Source organism: Lepeophtheirus salmonis, chromosome 7 (assembly GCF_016086655.4).
Source record: "Lepeophtheirus salmonis chromosome 7, UVic_Lsal_1.4, whole genome shotgun sequence".
Taxonomy (NCBI): Eukaryota; Metazoa; Arthropoda; class Copepoda; order Siphonostomatoida; family Caligidae; genus Lepeophtheirus; species Lepeophtheirus salmonis.
Genome location: NC_052137.2, coordinates 26284031 through 26306209, shown reverse-complemented (window position 1 = coordinate 26306209; position 22179 = coordinate 26284031). Strand labels below are relative to the sequence as shown.

Below are 22179 nucleotides of genomic sequence, written 5' to 3'. Positions count from 1 at the left end.
GTGGTTCCAACGATTCTGTTCTGGTAATATAGATGCCCAAAATGTAGATAAGATAATGGAAATCGTCGAGTTTGATCAGGATTTGAGCACTTATTCTATTGCCCAGGAACTGAACATTAGCCAGAAAACCGATTGGAAACATCGAAATCGGATAATTCTAACTATGATAATTTTATTGTCAAAAAAAAAAAAGAAGATAAAAAGTGAGTAAACTCTCAGAACTTATTACTTCAACTATTATTTAAAGATAAAGATATATTTTTTTTCGCTCTTTTGTATTGATACAAGTATTTTATTATTTTAAATAATGATTTTAAATAAATGACGCAAAATTCAAATGCCGCAATTATTGTTATCGTTCAACTGTTTATCATGTAACTAATTTTATTTAATTCTAAAGTTTATTTTATCCAGTCCACTAACCGTGCTATAAAAAAGTTTGTTCACTAATAGAAGGCTCTTCACAAAAAAAAACTTTTTAAATTAAGATCCCTTAAGTAACATTGCTTTGTAAAAAATCCTAAATTGAAGTTTGCTTAAATTAAGTGAAAAATACAAAAGTTACATGTATCACAATATTATTGGGACGTTTTAATGATATAAATAAGAATCATTTTATACATTATATTATAAATTATATATAAATATATGGATACATATTTTTTTTCTCTCATTTTAAGGATGAATTATTATTCATATATCACCTCATTTTATGTCATTTTTGATAAATTATGTATATGAAAATAGGAAGATAAATGATTGGAAGCTCTATTAGAAGTATTATTTTTATATTTAAAATGGTGTTCCATAACATTGCCACAATATTGTATGTCAATCTTAAGTAACATACATTTTTTATAAATATGCAGAGTTTTTTATTTTAAGTGTAGTAAAAAGAAATCCAATGTTTTTCCAATCGATGGATTTCCGAATGTGCATCTTTCATTGTACGAGAGTGATCGGTTTATAGTTTATTCAGTTTTTTTTAAAACAATAATGTTTGAGCGGTCGTCAATGTTGGACACCAGTAAAAAAAAAATAAAAAAAAATATGGCATATCTTACAGTTTTTCTTCGAACGCAATCCATGTGGCTGAAAATGTAAATAGAGTTTTCATTAATCGCACCAATACTACTCATTTTTTAAAACAAAAACAAGTAATTCAACATCATGAAAGAGAAAAGAATTGAAGGAGCGACTATACTTCGAACCGGCAATCTTATTTCTGAGGTAATCAAGATCACCTATATATCTAGAAGGACCATTTTTAACGTCTAAAAACAGCTGAAGTCCTCAACTGGCAAGCTATAGATCTTGGATATCATCAAGGAGCCCCATACTTATTCCAACAAGAAGAGCCGCCTCCCCACACGGCGAAGAAGGTACAGTCCTGATTGACCGAGAAGGTTTCCTTTTGGCCCAAAAACTTCTGTCCTTACCCAGGGTCAAGACCTTACCCCTCTAGATTACAAAATCTGGTAGTATATAGAGTCCAATACCTGCATAAATCGTCACTACAATCTTGATAAACTCAAAGCCTCTGTGAAAAAATTCTGGATATCCATAAGGAAGAAGTATATCATCAATGTGTTAGGCCTTTAGGGGCCCTGGAGCGTATCATTAAAACCAATGGTACTGAAAAATATTTAAATATATCCAATCAAAATAAGTATAAACAATGGGCCTGTAAAACTACATCAAGATTTTTATCATGGGCATGGCTTTTTTGTCACAAAAAGTACACAGACTTTTGAACAACTATGTATGTACATAAAACTCATCCAAAAATGACATAGGGATATGAAAATGTAAAAAGTCATTACCTAATGTACATGAGTACATACTTAAATTAGTATGCTTAATACTTAGTACTAATTAGCATATGCCTTCAAGAGCAAAAGTAAAGGAAGACTAATGGAGTTCCTATCAATTAGTATTGATCAAAAAGTACATAGATTAAAAAAGGGAATTTTTGTATATTTATGTAAAAAGCAATAAACCAATTGTATGTATGTATTTATAACTTAGTGGTTGGAAAAGGAATTCGTATTTACAGTTTATAAATTACAATATATAATCATGATACAAAGCTTAAAGTAATATATATTACTTTTAATTAAAACTATAAAACACGTCTACAATATATATGTGTACATATTTAAAATAAAATATTATTTCCTTGAAGAAAAAAACTACTTTATATCTTAATAGCTACTTAAGGGTGGGTAAGTACAAATACCTAATTCAAAATATTTTGTGTCATTTTTGAATTAGTACACATTTTACATAAATATATCAAGGATGACAATTATATTTAATTTGTGAGTTTGATTTTTAGATACTACTGTAAATTATCTAACAGGCAATTTAGTTATTATAGTATTAAAATTACTTCATCAATCTTAATAATTGCATTTGAACTTTATAAACACTAAGTATATGTCCTTTTGTAGGACTCTTTGTTTTGAACCTATGCACATCGAGTTTAACAGAATAATTTATCCAAAGTGCGTTGTCTATTGAGCTACTTCGCTCCATCTAGTTGATTTAGTTCTTTTTTTTATCTTGTATCTTTTGAAAGTGATTTGTTATGTTATTAAGAACATTTCAAAAAGTTGTTAAAGGTTTTTTGTATTTATAACTTTTGACCGTAGTGAATATAATTACGTATCTTTTTGTATATTTGAAGAGAGTTTATTTATTTATTGATTGAAAAAATTCTCTAAGGATTGTTTTCTTAATCTTTTTATAAAGATTTTGTTGTTATATCTGTTCAATTATTGCATATATACTAAACCTTAAAATACATTGAACTTTGCCATATGTTTGCTTATAAGATTTGATGTTTAAGTCCAGTTCTAGTTGAACAGTGTATTTTCAAACAATTATTTTCGTATCTATGATGTACACGTATATATACAATAGAATACTAACATAAACAAGACGTAATAAATCCTTCAAAATAACTAAATATATTTAATCAAAATGTTAAAGTTTATTAGAACAATAAAGAATCTTCAAACATTCGAAGCAATAAAGTGTTTTTCATTTCCCCAGAAATACGCCCGGAACAAGATATCTAGTAATCCATTTTTATTTTTTGGGAATTGGAGAAATTCAGGAGTGTAATAAAAAATATCAGTACTAGGAAAATTGACTATGAAAATTCACCGGGGATGAATATTGTCTCCAGAAAGACTATTTTTTTGCTTGCTTTGAATATACAAAGTTACTTATAACTAAGCCTATGGAACTCCTTAAATTGACTGAAATCAACAAAGCCTTAAAGACAATTTACTTTTTTTTTTGGAAATGTATTTGCATCATTTCCTAGTATAATTAAAAGGTTTATTCCCAATATAAAAATTTTATTTCCATTATTTTTTTGTGTGGAGGCTGGTTCAAATTCCATTCTATTTTTAACCTTTGCCAAAACAATATTTTCTGTATTTTCATGCACAAATTCATAAAGAAGACAAATTTTCAACATTATATCAATGATTCTTAAACAAATAAGTTGTATTCCTGCCCAAACCTGACCCCGTTTTCAGAATACAAGTGACTGCCCATTAAGAAAAAGAGAGTCAAAATTGCTGAAAAATACATTATTGCACTTAAATCATTATTGGGAAAACAACAGATCCAAAATAAACGGTCTCCATTGAACAAATTAGGAGCTTTATGAATAAAATATTTGAGCATATGATAGTAATATTCTATTTAGTAAGCATATTTATCTGCTAACATTTTTTGTAAGTACTCATTTTATAAATAACATTTCTTTGGTACTACAAATTATTTTGAAAAGTTAGACACACAGAATATAAAATGAATATATACATATAATTATATATTCAGAAATTGTTGATTTAATATTTAAGATACTTGAAGTTTATAATGTAGGCAAAATATAGATTTGAAAAAAGCAATAAAATTTACCTATATTTTCTTTTCAACTGGGTAGGAGCAAAATTTAATGTAAATATACTATTTTATACAATTTCGGAAGGGGGTTTTGAAGAGTAAATATATGGTATAGTACAGGAAGATTATCAAGAAATTAAAAAAAACAAAAACAATATCCTATCTACATTTTGCAAGCAAATACATTTACTTGCATAATAAAGTTATGCACTTATGAATTCTTTTGAGATTAAAAAAAAATCTAGTAATGTCAATTAGTGAACTTTCTTATTTTCTTTGAATTTGCATTTCATAGCCAGTACGCCCCTGAAAACTTCAATCAGATTATATGAAATTCTTTATTTTTTTTTAAATACCTGTTTAGGATTTGTTCGTTTATTTAGACGTTTGAATCGAAGTTTAGTATATTAAATTAACTGTTTGGCTTAAAAGTCGTTTTTTTGTTTTTCAATTTGATTTCTTGGATTCTTTTTTTTAATGTGAGGACTGAGAAATGATAACGTTATCTATAAAAATAAAATATTGTAGTTATTTTTCTTATATAAGACTCGCAAACTCGTCATAACTGATGGGTCCAAATTTGATTTCTAAAGTTTGCATCAAATAATGACAATTTTGTAAAAAAAATATAGAAAATAATAATCTATTGTTTTCATTACGTATAAAAATAATTTATAAAAGTATTTTTAGCTTTTTAATCGATATTTAGTAATACAAAATTTCAAAAAATGATAAAAAAATTCATTGACGTAATTATTATTATTGCTCATCTATTTATTTTGTAACTGAATACGTTGTGTGCATTTTTTTAATTTAACCAGCTCACTAACTGTGTGATAAAAAATGTTCACTAAAGGAAAGTGAAGGATAAAGTCCTTTTTGGAATTGAAGTATGGAGATGTTGCAAAGGTAACAAATAATAACATTTCAAGTATTTTCTAGGCCTTTGTAGTAATGCAATGCAAAGTATAGTATGAAGTTCATACATTATAATAAAGATGCAATTTATATTTTTGAATCAATAGTTGACAATTAACATTATTTGAACAACGATTAGGCTTCACATAAATGTAAATTATATATTATATGAAATATTCTACATTAGCATCCAAGTATAGCTCGTTTATTCTTTTGTACAGAATTATGAATGTAAAAAACACATACTCCTAGAACTATCTTGTAAAAAATAAAAAAAGGTTTTTTTTTAGTTTTTTTCTTTGTTCATTAAGAAATTCAATATTTATTCTGTAAAAAAGTTTTATATTATTCATTTTTCAATTTATTTTTCCTCCTTTTTTTAAGTTTATATTTTTCTTTTATTGAGTTTTAGAGAAAACAACTTTAATAAGAATATATGTATAATTGGTTGTCTTACAGCTGTGATGTTGCATTTAATGTTTAAATGACATTTCATGGTTTTACTAAGAATGAAAACAGAATTTTATTTAAAATTCATATTATTCACCCTCTGTTAGTGAAAATCATTTAATAAAGCATTTAGTAAAAAGAAACTCCTTAATCGAATGTAGTTAATTTAATTCAGTTGAACAATTTTAAATATGACATCATTTAACTTCTTATAATTATTTTTAACTATTTCATAAATTTTACTCGCGTAACTATCATTTAAAAATGCTAAAAATATATTTTTCAATTTAATACATAGAGAAAAAACAAATCCTTGTTTTTAAATAATCTCGTTAAATTTTTATTAAAGTTTTCTTTATTGAATAAAAATACAATTGTCGATGCTTTTCAATAATTGTAGAATAAATTGAAACAGTGATTGGTAATTCATTATGAAACCCAAATATTATTGTGTAAGCGTAATTCCCAAATTAGCAGGATCATTACTAAAATTTAGAGACACAATTGTTTATGGCGCGTGTATGAAATCATTTATATTATTCGCTGACGTAGGATCAGCTTGTAAATTTCCAAAAGCAAACTTAATCCTTTTTATAAAATGAATCGTCTTATTTGTGTACCTCATTAAAACAAAAACACACTATGTATTCGTGTAAAAACCATCTATTTTTGGACCATTTTTCTGTTTATTTTTAGAAGAAAGGTTGCGTTATACAATAAAGTTAACGACGTTTCTCATTATTAACTTTATTGGAGGTCAGCATCCCTTTTTGAGATAACAAACATACTTAACCCCCAACTAATGCTAAATCCAACAAGTTCCTGCGATAAATGTCTGGAAAATTATATGATGCTGATTTTGAACTTTGGCAATAAATAGTTTGATATTTTATTAATTACTTAAAGCCATTGTAAAAAAAATCTAAGACATTAGATGCATTGATCCAGACTTTTTAAATTTATTCTTACTATAACCACACAATTATGACACTAATCTTCGTTTTTCCCCTGAAAATTATTTTTTAAAGATCCATTTTTTGAAAACAAATGCCAATTTTGAATAGTTATTAAATATTAAATCTACAATAGTGGGCTAATTGTGATATTCCTTTTTTTATAGAAAAAAAAAAATGTTTCTATTAAAATCGTCTTAATCAAACATAACACATTTAATCTTCGAGATCTTAACTATTCCACAAAAAGTATAAGTAGTACCCTAATGTTGAGTATAAAACAAAGAAGAAATGACCGGCTATAGACTTATAGACTCTCTCTTGACATGTTAATGAATAAAATCTGTACGCATACACATAAATGAATAAATGTTATCCTATTATTGGTGAGACTCATTATTATATTCTTTATTGTATTAATTTATTTAATATAAACTTTTCAATAGTTCCAAAATATCAAACCTGGCTTAAGAGGACTCCTGCATTAAGCAGACACTTTCTCAATTTCCTTGCCTTACCACTTTATAAAGGTTTCACTGTAAATGCATTTTTTGAAAAACAATGTTCTTGATATCTCACTACCCCGATTAGTGTATAAACATTAATCGATACAGAATGTGGTCAAATATAATCAATCATTATATCAATTATTGAAGGAAAAAATTATATTAACACTTTCCTTTACAAAAAAAATCTACTAAACAAATAGAGTCATTTCTATGATTCACATTAAGGTTAATTCATATTCATCAATAGGGAAAGTGTCCAAGTAATAATAATTCATAGTATTAGGATATTTAATTGTTCGCAAATAGCCGAACTTTTACATGGATATTTATCACTCTTGATGGGTAGTTTTGAGTCTTTTCCTTTTTTATGACTATTTTAGTACAAATGATTAATGAGCCATGGAACTCTAGATACCTGGAATAAAGACACATCTTGTATTTTCCCAAGTAAACCATTTTTTCTTGTATTATATACATTTATATATGACGGTAAAATATGGGACAAACAGATTATGTTAAATATTTTTTTAATGTCAAACTACAAATTTAAGCGTAGATTGGTTTTCTTCACATTATTTTCAGATACATTTAAATCTGCACAATTATTTTTTTAATTTTCAAAATTAAAAAAAAAAAATTATTATTTACTACAAATATCTTTTCATATGTTCATTTCTAAAGAACTATCAACGAGAAATCTATTTCAATAAAGTTAGGCAATAAAACTATGAGTGTATGAAGTATATATTTGAATACGGATATATGACTCAAGTGGGAAATAAAGGAGCACAAAATGAAGTCCATAGACTTCTATAAATCGAGAATTCCATCAATGAGAAGACAAGTAGTTCGTAGTTTTTTGGGAGGTCAGCATAGATCTATAAATTTTTCCTACTAAATATAGACGATTACGTCACATATTGTTTGATTTCCGCATCCTCACTTATCACCAGGAGCACTAGAACTAAAGTAGTGAAGCAGTTTTGTACAAATGACGTCATATATTGATCACAGCATTATGTTTCAAATTTTCATTTCATTGCCTCTCAAAACGTGGTAGGATTACTGCCTCCTTGCCTCCTCCTCTAGTGAAGTAAGAAAAAAGATATCCCTACGAATTATGTTTTATTTTGATGACTTTTTTTTAACTAATGAAAAACATCCTATTCTAATAAAATCTTTAACACATTTTATGTTTGCTACAGTTACATAGAAGTTTTTTTACAATTCTATCATTTCACATAAAAAATAAAGAGATTATGGGACCAACATAACATTTCAAATAAAATATGTTTATTTTTTTGTGGATTTCTTATTTTTTTAATGGAACAAATAAATATAAAGCCTATATAGGAAAAACGATTAATGAAAATGATGGAAAAACATAATGCTGCCACAAAATTAGTTAGAGCTTCGTAATGAAAATAAAACTTAAAGACACCTTTTTGTTGACTTTTTAATCTATGATTACACTTAAAAATTTACAAACAATAGTTTTCTTCAGCTTTTTAGATTTCATTATGTTTGTTTTATATCCTTAAAAAAATCTTTTTTATAAAAAGTATACCTAATTATTTTTTTCATATATATGTTGAAATGTTGCTATATCAGACTTGTGGGATCTAGAAAAAAAATTAAAAATAATTAAAAATTATAATTTATATTCTTTACAAGATAATTTTTGTCTTTTATTCATTTTGATAGACGAAAAAAGTGAAGACAAATTTCCAAAAATTCAATAAACTATCATGGAAGCCATTAAATGGTGTTTAACCTTTTTATCAAAATTGTGTATGATTGGTTGTGACATCCTCAGGACCATAAAAAAATATTTCTAATTTTAGGTGGCTGGGATGCATTTTCATCTTGTTCGATGTAAAAATTGTAAAATATTGCATATTTTCTCTTATCCATCTTGGATACCTAAATGCTCAAACAATACTTAGTCAAACAATCTCAAAACGGTCAAAAAAGTTTTTTCAGTATGCCATTTTATCTTTCTAATAGATCTGGCATACACTGATCGCACTTTTATAACTTTCGATAGCCATTAAAAAAATCATTTAAATGAAAAAATAATTATTGTTTTTTTATATTGCCTACCAGATAGGGGCATTCCATGTCAAATCAACAAGAGCATGTCACCTGACCCTCTCAGATTTAGATAATTTTTGCCACACAAGCTCAAATTCGTGAGTCGATTAAGTGTGCAAAATTTTTGTACATAGTTTCAGTCATTTTTTTGAGATATAGATATATAATGCGAGGATTCCAAACATAAAGTCAAAAGTAAAATATTTTCTTTTCTTATGACCTCAATTTTTATTTTTACAAAAAAACTGACATACACTGGCAAGTACAGGTAATATGACATTAAAGCGACCTTCAAAATTTTGGTCTGAAGCGAGTATCTATGTCTCAGAAACAACTCAGAATTATGTGCTAAAATTTTGCACACTTATTTTTCACATGAATTTGAGCGATTTTACCATAAATAATACAAATCTGAGAGGGTCGGGTGACATTTTTGATTTATTTTTGTCAATTTGACATGGAATGACCCGATAACTTTTATTATTTACTCATCTCTATTATGGGTATTTTGACGAGTTAAGAGTCATGTTTTTACAAATATACTATAAACAATGGTATAGAACACATAACTTCCATTAATAAGAAATACATTGGCCTAGTCGCCAACATGGGCACGCAGTACGAGAAAATGATTGATATAACAGAGGTCCTCCACGCGGAATTGTCCTAGAAGGCCATCGGGGAGGATCAGACTGGGCCCTCGAGGAAGACCATTTACAATGTCTCCATGCGAGGTCTGCCGGAAAATAAACTGTTATTTTCACATTCCGAATACAATTATTATTCTATTCTCATATATTAAAAAAAAATATGTTAGTAAACATGTCCACATCACTTTATTTGTTAGATTGTTTTAGAGAGATACAAAATCTGAATTTCTTTTGGTGTTCTTTGAGATTTTTACTATGGTAAAAAAATCCATTTACAAGAAAGTGGAATAAAAAAAAAACTTTCGAAAGATTGTTTATTCTTTTTAAATAGTTATTTTTTATTAATGCTAAATTTAAATCACAAATCACATCAAAGTACATATTATCCGTCAAAAGAAAACGTTGTATTCATATGAACCAACATTGTAATAAAATTAATATGAGAATGGAATGAAAATAGAATTTAAAAATGAGCAAATAACGGGGTTTTTGATCAAATCTTGTATATACATAGGTACTTGTATATAAATATGAGGCTTTACATATATCTACTTTAAAATGAGTAGAAAAAGAACTTATACAAATTTAAGTACATATGATGTAAGTAATATATGTATGTACTTTATGTATTTGTGTGAAGTATACATAAGATTATGAAGTTTCTCCTTTTATCGTATATAAACATATGTTTTTACATGTAAATATCAAATATCTGAACAAATCCTTTTACATTCATCAAGTTCTTACAAACATAATATATATTTATATTTAAGTGGATTTGTGCTATTGTGTACATATATTAGGGGTTCTCTCTCGGGGTCCCGTTTTCCCAGGATTTCTCAGGATTTAACTTTAGGAAAAACTCCATATTACATCTTAATTAATAAAACAATGTTTATATGTATGAAACATAGTCACATGGCAAACTGTATTAACTACTCTTTGATATATATATATTTATATCATACAAAAATCACTATAAAAAAAGATAATATTCAGAAAGAACTTTATGAAAGGAAACAAATATAGCTGACGTTAAGTTGTACTCATAATAAAAAAATAAAAAAACAAAGTACTTAATTTGAAATTTAAAAAAAATGAATGTGATTTTAGATGAGGTTTAGCAAGGAGCCAAATGACTCCATCACTTATCAAATCATATTTTTTTTTCTAAATCTGTTATTATTTTTCTTTTATTACTGAGATGAGAACGTTTTAGGAATTGAGTGAGGAGCTACGTGTGAGTGTGCTAATGAAAAATGGAGGGTAAGCCCAAGGATTTGCTTCGGAGTTATCCTATAAATTATTGAAACAAAACGACTATGCCGTACAGGCATTATGGAACCACAATATGGTAGAATTTTGACCTGTCTCTATGTCACCCTCCTCCGGCCCTAACTTCAACCCCCTGGATTTTGCAATTTTAAGAGTTTTGGAGAAGAATGCCTGCCTCATCTTTTATCCAAATTTGGATTTGCTTCAAGAGGTCATGGAAACAGCCTTTATCGTCAATAGGTGTCATTCTCTTCGCCGTCTTGTCGATGCTGTTATTACTTGTAAAAGAGAACATAAGGAATAAAAATATTACTAAGATAGTTTACAAAACTATATCATAAATTAGTTTTTGTTGTCTTCTCTTGATTCTATAAAAATAACACTTATCGTTATTTGGTCATACTACTACAAGTTTTGGGGACCCATTCAACACCAAGTTGAATTTTAGGCAGTGGGTTGGGCTCTGTATTTCATTTTAACATATCCCCTGCTCTACCAAAAAATATAGCACATTCAACACTTACAATATCAAAGTAAGTTTATGAAAATTTAAGAACTCATTTAAAAGGAAAATACACAAAATATTTGTTTATTTAAAAAAAAAAACTAGTCGTGTTATGTAAAACTGATGGACTCATGGAAAAGAGTGTACAGACAAAAATCAAAAACAACAATATAAATAAAAGGGAAATGAAAGTTTAGTAAAAATGATCTATTATTTTTATTATAGATGGTTATAGTAGTGTGTATCTCACACTGTATAAATGTATTTGGCTTACGCTACATTAAGTTAGCAAGATAATTTTTTCTTCTAAAAAACGTTTTAAAAACAGTTTATTGATTGCTTGACTCAGTATTGTTTGAGTGCATGACAAAGATGAATAACGGAAAAGAGAAAGTACACCATAATTTACACTTTTTCTTCACACAAGGAGAAAACACTGGCCAAGTGGCTAAAAATATGAATAGTATTTATGGTCCTGATAATGTAACAGCCAATCATTTATAATTTTGGTTTCGTCTATTTCGTTCTGGTAATTTTTATATTAAAGATGCACAACGATCTGGAAGCCCAATTGTCAAAGATGGTGATACACTAATGGAAATTGTCGTGTCCAACAGTCATGTGAGCCAAAAAGATAAGCATTAATTTAAAAAAAAAAAAATAATATTGGTTACTTTTTAAAACACCTATTATATTCCTCATTTACTATTGCTCCGATTGAAATTTGTTGTTCTTACATGATTCATGACTTCAAATTATTATTTTTTAATCTAATAGTTGCTTATACTTCGTTTTAATACGTGTACATATATAATCATTCATTTTTAAAGTTAAAAAATAATTCAATCTATTTCTTTAAGTATTGACTCGGTAAGTGAATTCTTTAGAGTCACAATTTTACACAATAAACATCAATAATATTATAAAGAAATAACAAATGTATAATACACATAATCAAAAATTTATTTAAAAAATTAATTTAAATTAAATGAGATGAATCATTTAGTTGGTTGGAATTCACACGTTTAATGGCAAGTATTTACGCCTTCCATATATTTCGCAAAGGTAAAGTTTTTTTGATAAGCAAGAAGCCTAAAATACTTTTTATCGGTAGCTGATTGATTTTTACAGTACATATGATCATTATGAAAGACCATAAATGGTAGTTACGGACTATTTATCCTAAATAACTAAATTATTTGTTGTGCCCAATAAATATAATACCTGATATACTTTTCAAATATAAATATGCGTCAGCTGACCATTTTAAGCTAATTAGAAACAAGAAAATAAAAATATGTTCTCCTTCTGCCAAGTGTATACTCTTTCCTTTGAAATCTTTAAGTATGACTAACTAAAGGTTTAGTAATTATTCGGAAAGTATAAAAAATACTTAAATTTAATGTATTTATTTAGTAACAGGATCCTGTAATTTTAAATAAATATTTCTCGGGATCCTGGAACAATACAATATCCCGGGAATTCAGAAACCTTAGTACATATGTATGTAGATTGAAAGCAAACAAAAGAACAATAAATGTACTAATATGAAAGAAATATACGTCCATTCGAATTTTATTACAGTTGAGAAAATAGGAAAGATAGGAAATAAAAAATTATATATACAGTAACTATATATTCAAATTTCAAAATTTCATATGACACACATAAATACATTCAACATTTTCAAAATTATTTTTTTATTTCAATATAAAATACCATAAAACGTTCCTTGTAACACAACAAACATAACTATCACCATACTAATAAAAACCATGTATATTTGGTCACAGTTTTGTTCGTCAGGGTAAATGAGCAAACAGGTGTACTTATTAGCCTGAAGTTTAGCAATTGAACACTTGCAAAACTTCTTGGTAACCTATTAAAAATATAGCCTCCAATTTTAAGCAGTAAAAATTTATTTCAATTTATTATGAATGCTTGAGTGAATAATTATAATAAAATTAAAGATCCCAGTGAAGTTGTTAGGGGCAAAAATATATAGTGTAAAAAAATGTCAATTTACAGAAAAACATGTGAAGATTCAGATAACTTTTGTTTCTGTCAATAATATATTAAGAGCCTTTTGTGTCATCAAAATAAGCCATAAAATTAAATAAATCAATTAAACTTTAAAAATAAATGCTAAAGTACCACCATATTTTATAATTTAACATAATTATGAAATAAGATGTAAAAATTTAAAAACTTGAAAAAAGAAAAGAAACTATTCCATAGAAACAAAAATTTTATTCCTTAAAAAATGTGGTTGCTGATGTGTTATGTCTCCAAAGATAAACGTTTTTAAGAATGATCACTTTTATTCCTGGAAAATACATTTCGGTAGGTTTATTTAGATTTCCATTTTATTTCTACTAAGGTGAATTTTTAAACTAATATAAACAAACTTATACCTGACTCGAATCAGGAATTTGACGGCTGTGAGAATTACTCAATTAATAGTATTAATTTGTTTTCATATCTTGATTAAAGTTTTTTTCGTTATTTTTAGTTGCTATTTTATAAATAATGTTAAAGTTAATAATGCATATTTAATCATAAAAAGTGATTATTATTCAGGACAGTTAAGAAAAAATTGGATGTATAGTTTACATAGTTGTGACTCAAATAAGATAATTATATATATTTCTTTAAATCTAAAAAGATCTAACTACTTCGATAGGGGTTGTTTAATTAATTAACCTATTGCAAGTATTAGTAGTATTTAAATGTGCAATTAAATACATATAAATTAGAGGCAATATTTGTTATTAAACTAGTGAATTTAATCAGTAACACTCCAATTCCCCCTTTGCAACATTTTAACTGAGATATAGACCTGCTAAAATTGATGCCATTTTCACTTCACAAGCTTTTTTTAGCTAATCGTATAAAAAATAAGGGGAGATTGGGTCTTTGTTCTATCGTATAATATGGTGTAGAAATGATATATAAAGCAGATATACCAGATGAATATAAGGAAACAACATTTTCTCCTTCTAATTATCCGCCCATAATCAGTTGTTATTGTATCCAATGGATCAACTCCTCCTATAAAGTTTTTATATTTCCAAATGCTATTATCAATATTTAGATTCAAATCTTTAGTTTAATTTATATTTACTCTCCTGCCTAAGAAAACGAAATATTTTTTAAACTGTAGTTGGCTAAGTAATAAGGCCAATTATTTTTTCATAAAACGCTTTTGACTACATTATTATTACATGGAGTATATATTACGAATAACAGGAAAAATCTTATCTCAAGATTCTGCTTTCGTCTTTGAAACATCATATTTTTGATTGAGTTAATATAAAATTTTGAAAACATTAAGATATTTTTATGAGAACAATATATTCTTATATCGTGCTAACCCTACTGATGAGAAGTTAAACTTTTAAACACCTAACTTGAAAATGAAATAAACATGTAAACAATAAAACAGAACGATAAAAAAAAATTGTGCAACATTGAAGATCACAAAAACATTTTTAGTTGAAATTTAATATGTAAACCTTATCCTATACCAGATATTTGCTTTTTTCTAAGAAACAATCATTTTGAATTAAACAATTACTAATTTAAGCTCGCCTTTTGAATAAAACGAACCCCCATTATACAAATTTCAATTTTTCTCTTTTTTTATATACTATTAAATATAGTTCTTGACGACAGATAAACAGGAATTATTACTAAATGTCGCATTTAGAATTATATAATCTCAATTGTATGTAGTAGTAAATCTTTCTTTTGTAATGTGTTAATTAGGTTCTACACTATTAATTAAACTTATTTAAGAAATTAAATAACTATCAACAAAGTAATAACTATTTTTTGACAACGTAAATAAGTAATTATAATTAGTAAATACATATATTTACAAAGATAAATATAAAGTTTATCTATGTAGGTGTAATTATGTATTTCCCAAATATCCCAAATTAACTCTGGCAGGTGTCATTCTTAAAACTCAAAATTCTTCAAATATAATTTTCACGTCTTTTCCCTAGAACAACACTGAAAAGAAAGATTTTACGGAATGAAATGCGAGGCTCTTTTTTTTAGAAGACAAAAAAAAAAGAAAGAAGAATATTCTATTTGTTTTGACGCTTGATGTTATTTTGGTTTTTTCATGTTCCTTTTATTCATCAGAAAGAGTTCCACTGACTACGTATAAGTAAACAATATACTATTTCAATTTATCTGACTGAACAGGGTCGTTGCTAACCTTAATTATTATAGGGGGACTTACAAAAGTTTCAACAAAGTAATAGAATCACTTATAAAAATTGGGCTGGGAAAAAGCAATTTCGTTATATTCACTTTATTTCAAAGTTTTTAAAGTATTAAAATCATCCGATTTAAATCAGGTATGGCCTGTTCTGTTTAATAACTTGTTGCCAACGAGAATTCTACATCACCACGTCCTTCTCGTAGAAACCCTACCCTTTTTCTATTAGAAAAAAACCTCAGACAACTAATTTTCATTGGCCTCTATTGAGGCCAAATTTATAACCCCAAGCGTGTTGGCTATATACAAGAACAGGTGGTAGTGACTTGGTACCAAGTACAAAGTCTAGAGTGGACGCATTAGAACTTCCCATTTAAGCTCCCGGAGCTTCTGACGCGTAATTAAACATGTGTGTGACCTGGCTTTGTCGTGATGAGTTGTTGTAGTCTCCTATTCACCAATGGAAGTTGGTTCTATTCGATATCCAGCTTCAAACGTTTGAGTTGTTTACAGTAGAGGGCAGAATTGAGCAGGGAAAAAATTACTTGTACCACTGTTCTGCAACGCGAACCAAAAAAGTATCAGACCGGTATGCATATAAAATTTTCTTGTTTGCTTTCGCCGCGTTTTATCATTCAGGTAGAAAAAATTTAATCTAAGATGAATTTCTTCCTTTGATACCTCCATACTCGACGCAAGATAATTCACGACTGAACCAACCAAGCACAATACTGTCAAAGAAGCTTATAAATTTACCACGCTTCATTATATGATCCGATGTGACCATTAATGAACGAGATATACTTAGTAACAAAACAAGTTCGAGAAATATAAAAATTAATTTACCTCAACCTTGTATATTTATAGGGAGCGGGGCTCAAATTGTCGCCAAAATATTTTTTTACAAAACAACACAAAGTATACATTTTTTAACTTTTTTATTGAAAATCAAAACTATGACGAGCATTTAGGTATAGAGTAGCCATTCATTCGATATAATCACCGTTGGCATCAATAACAGCCTCAATACGGCCTCTGAACCGGCCGCAGGCTCTTCTGACCATCTCATTGTCCATGTTGCCGAATACCTCCTTGATGGAGTCCATCAGGCTGGCCTTGGTGCTATGGGGATGTCTGTTGGTATGTCTCACGACATAGCCCCAGACAAAATAGTCCAAAGGATTAAGGTCGGGAGAGTTAGGAGGCCACAAATCCTTGGTTACGACGTCATAACAGTTCTCGGTTAACCACTGCATGGAGATGTTGGACACATGGCAGGGTGCTGTGTCCTGTTATCACACCCAGGGCCTGTCTCCGGCCTTCATGGACCTGGTAGGGTCATCCTCAACCATCTTATTCACCTTGTCGACAAATTCGGTGTCCCTGACCTTCCTATCGGCGCCCTCCTCCTTGAGTGCCCTCTTTATTGTGGCATCAACATCCCAGGTGTCCTCTAGCTTCTTACAGATACACTGAAGAGTCCGTAAATTCACTCCTAAGGTTGAATCAATCATTGAATTGGAGATTTCACCTCCATTATTAACCAATGCCATGACTACGGCGGACCTCGAAAGCTCCTCGTTCCACTTATAGCTCTTTATATCCTCATATGATGACGGCATGATGCTAACTGAACTACGTATCGTCAGCTGACGAGAATAGCTTTCCTATTTGGTAACCGGTTTTTTATTTGATAATGTTGTCTTCAAGTTATCAAAGTTTAAAGTAGGCGACAATCTGATCCCTGCTCCCTGTACATAATAAAAATTTTGTATTAATTATTTAGTAATGGGATCCTGCAATTAAAAAAATAATGCTTGATATCCCCTCGAAGACAATTTTCGGGGAAATGAGAAATTCTTATACGTATGTAGATTTAAAAAAAAAACAATATAAAAGTTATAAAATTGGTTAATATATTTTGTGATTAAAATATTCTGTATCTATATATCCCATATGTATATATAAAATGTTTGTACATTTTCCAAAATTTACATTAAGGAAATGGTATGTACATAGTTAACATAATTCCTAATATAGTTTTCATACAATATATTAACGAATAAAGGCTGGTTACCACATCTATCGTGCGTGTGCACGTCTAAGGGTATAAACTATATATAAATTAGTAAAGGAAGTTTTTTGGAATAACTCTTTAATATATTTTGTGATCAATATATTCTGAATCAAAATAAACATCTAAATTCTGCAAAATTTACATTAAAAATCGTATGTAGTTCACTTGTCTAGTTTTAATTTTCACATACAAATATAATATTGTATTTCATTTGACACAAACACAGGAGATGGTCATGGAATAGATAAAATAATAAATAATAAAAAGTGGCATATGAATTTTATCTTTGATCAAATATATGATTGTTCAAAATAGCTTGTTATATGCTCATCAAATACTTGTATCAAAATATTTCAATACGGTTAGAGAGAGAGTTGACAACTTTGATATAAACAAATTTATTTTAAAAATAATCTTTTGATCTTTATGTATATACTCGTATGCTATAGTATTTTTAAATATTTATTTTAGCACCATTTATTTATGTACGAGGCAATTCGTTTGTTTGATAGTCCCAATCAAATACAGAAAAAAAGATATAGATAGAATTTGAAGCTCGAAGTTATATTATTTATATGGGGTGTCAACATAAAAGTTATCTTGAACACAAATCAAGAAAAAAAGAACCTCCAGACAAAGGACTTGCCCAGGATTAAGAAGTTTGCATTCTTCACATTGTATCGTCTGGTTTGGATTGCAAAAAAAACACTCTGTTGTTTTTTGACGAATGTGGAATAAATACTTCGTTGATCGATGCCATACGTTTTTAACTGACGCCAAACACTTCTGCCAGGACCCAAAACAACAAACAACTTCTTACCGACACGTCGAGTCAAAGTTCGTTTAACTATTGTGTCCTTGTATTTGTAAAATCTTCGAATCAATATGCGAGTCTATTTTCTCTGAGATTAATGTGTGTGTAAGTTCGCATCTGGATGCAAACTTGAAAAAAATAGCTCAGATTTTATGAGAAGACCAGAGTTAGAATAAGTATAAATAAAATATTCAAACGTCAATGACTGCTATTATGTTTATTTTATTTACTGTCCAATTAAAATTTAAGCCAATCTTTTATTAGTGTGACGTGCAAGATGATCCTTTCAACTCATCTTCGCTAACACTGAAAAACTGTTTAGAACCTTTATTTGATAAAAAAAAAAATTTAAGCTATAAAATATGTCAATTTATCATTATTTTATTGTATCAATTGATTTTGACTACTCTCAGTAGAGTTTTTGGGACCCCTAACAGGATAATAAGAATAATTTGTTGATATAAGTTGGCAATAATTTGTTGATATAAAATGGCAATAATTTGTCAAAGAATATCAATATAATCCACAATCAATTTTGAGAAAAATAAACAAAGGTTACTCAAGTGTTGACGGGCCACAAATAAGGATTCCGATTTTAAAACAAAAAAAAATTAATGCAGGTAAATCCTTGACAACTTAATATTTTCAAAAATGATATTACCAAAAATGTATCAAAACGTTGATAAGTTAAATGAATATATATATTTTAAGTATTACTATATTTTGTATCGAATACAGAAAAATGATATTTAAAAAAAATATAGGTAATTCAATATATTCCTTTATAGGTAAAAAGGAACATTATGTTACGAATGGCAGATGCTTGTCAGGAAGGAACGAAGCAAAGATTTCAAGAAATGTATGTTCAAAGGCATAATAACGTTAGGTAAGGATATTCTTGATAATTATAATTATGGTTTATTTAAGTCCTAGGGCTTTTTCCTAGTAAATCTGACATTTAATTATTTATTAATATAAGTTGCAATTATTTAAAAAAAATGGATTAACTTACACGTTAAATATGTATTAAAAAAATTCATGTTTAATATTTTTATAATTTTAAGGAACCAGTATATTTATCGATAGGAGCGGGCGTTTTGTAGATTGTAAAACAATTCTCCTATACTAAGTCCATTGTTAATATCAGCTACCTTATATATGATTTTTTTGTGAGGGCGATCGGGGGGAAGGGGAATGAATTACAGTTATAAAGAGAGAACCTTCTATATACATTTCAAATATCATTAGTGAAGTAGTACTAGAGAAAAGAGTAAAACAGTTAGTATACAAACTCAGGCTTATACTTTGAAAAAAGGAGAGGAAAAAATAAATAAGGATGCATAGTTATTTACTCAAGATTTGGCATATAAATATATCAATTTGTAAAGCTCACTGTTAAACAAAAGCAGTTTGATTTACTTATATTGTCTGGCTGGCTATCCTATTTAATTTCATATGCACGAATAAAGTAAATAAAAAACAAATTTTAATTGAATAAATATTTGTTTTACAACTTGAAGCACAATTCAGATCCTTTATTTTGTGAATTTTTATAACCACACATCAATAAAAAAAAATGAAATCACACAGAAAAGTAGACTAATTTCATTTTTATAACTAATAGATATATAATTATAATTAGGAAAATTATCCCATGACCCTCATTCCAGAAATATCTTAGACTTAGATGAGCTGGGCAACGAGTAAAATTTAATATGTTCAATCCTTCTTTCGAGTGACGTCTCTGAAATTGGTTCCCATCTGTGATATAGTGGAAGAATGGCATATGTTGACCCATAAAGAAAGTCTTATTGGTGTTCTTACGTACCATCCCTATATTGATCCTTCGAAATAGGTGAAATATAAAATATACGAATTCCATCTTTAAGTGAAAGAGTTGGCATATCTCTTAAAAATGAAAAATATATAAAGGAAGCGGGGATTAAATTGTCGCCAAAATATTTTTCTACAAAATATACATTTTTAACTTTTTTATTGAAAATTAAAACTATGACGAGCAAATAGGTATAGAGTAGCCATGCATTCGATATAATCACCGTTAGTATCAATAACGGCCTCAATACGGCCTCTGAACCGGCCGCAGGCTCTTCTGACCATCTCATTGTCCATGTTGCCGAATACCTCCTTGATGGAGTCGATCAGGCTTCCCTTGGTGCTATGGGGATGTCTGTTGGTATGTCTCTCAACATAGCCCCAAACAAAATACTCCAAAGGATTAAAGTTGGGAGAGTTAGGAGGGCACAAATCCTTGGTTACGACGTCATAACAGTTCTCGGTTAACCACTGCATGGAGATTTTGGACACATGGCAGGGTGCTTAGTCCTGTTGCCACCTCCAGGGCCTGTCTCCGGCCTTCATGGACTTGGTAGGGTCATCCTCAACCATCTTATTCACCTTGTCGACAAAGTCGGTGTCCCTGACCTTCCTATCGGCGCCCTCCTCCTTGGGTGCCCTCTTTATGGTGGCATCAACATCCCAGGTGTCCTCTAGCTTCTTACAGATACGCTGAACAGTCCGTAAATTCACTCCTAAGGTTGAAGCAATCGTTGAATTGGAGATTTCACCTCCATTATTAACCAATGCCATGACTACGGCGGACCTCGAATGCTTCTCGTTCCACTTATAGCTCTTTATCTCCTCATATGATGATGGCATAATGCTGACTGAACTACGTATCGTCAGCTGAGAATAGCTTTCCTATTTGGTAACCGGTTTTTTATTTGATAATGTTGTCTTCAAGTTATCAAGGTTTAAAGTAGGCGACAATCTGATCCCTGCTCCCTGTATATATATATTTTTTAGATAACCATTCCCTTCCCAATGCGCTAAATCAATTATTATTATTATAAGCAAAGAAACACAAGGAGTAATAGATGATATTGTACTTTTTGTCTGAGTTCGTAGAAATGACAAGAAACATGAACGTAGGGGACTGTACTCCTTTTCGATGTTCTTGCAAATATGTAGATAAAATAGTACAATTACTTTTAAGTTCATGTATATTTATTTTATTATGCCCTTTTAAAAGAATTTACAGCAAAGAATGGGGAGAATGTTTACTTTATAGGGAGGAGGTAACTCCACGACCACCTATTACATAATAAACAAAATAGAAAAAGATCAGACAGAAAAACTGTTTTTCCCTAAAAAATATCGACTTTGCTTATGCTACTACTAAATTAAGAACCTTGTACTCATCCTTTGCTTATCATATGATTTTGAGGGGATATTATTATTATTACTTTGAAAAGGAAAAACTTCAACATTGGAAGTGCAAAGGAGATATTGTAAAATTATGTTTTTTTAAAAATCTAATCATTTTATATAAAAGAAAATGACACCAAAAATTTGCGGAAAATCATAATGTACAGAGAATGTTAATACCAGGACGATCCATTGAACAATGAACAAGAAATAAAATTAGCATAAACCGGTGTTCCTTTTTTAATCTTAAAACTGTAATTTTTATCTACATTCTCCACATTAATGTACAATGAATGACCAAAATGTTTGGAGTAATGCCATCTTACTAAAACTTCACTCACATAAATTCACATAACTTTTTTATAGTCCATACATACAGTTACACATATGCACTGGTTATTTATCTAAATTTAAAAAAAAGTTTAAATCCTGGGTAATGATAATAACTTGGACTATTACTCCTTCAATCGAATCTGTTTCATGAGGAAAGTTAGGCTATTTCATAATTTGAACAATGTAAGTATTCAATGAATTATCACAATTTTACTGAATTG

The 22179-nt window shown here is 28.8% G+C and overlaps 1 protein-coding gene across 1 annotated transcript in view; it reads left to right on the top strand.

The window, feature by feature from the left end:
- The window catches only part of LOC121122242 (adenylate cyclase type 2), a 221979-nt gene that overhangs the window by 51353 nt on the left and 148447 nt on the right, over positions 1-22179 (top strand). Inside the window, exon 6 of the mRNA XM_040717230.2 lies at positions 19189-19286. Coding sequence (XP_040573164.1) covers positions 19189-19286 — 98 coding nt within the window. The remainder of the gene's footprint in view (positions 1-19188; positions 19287-22179) is intronic.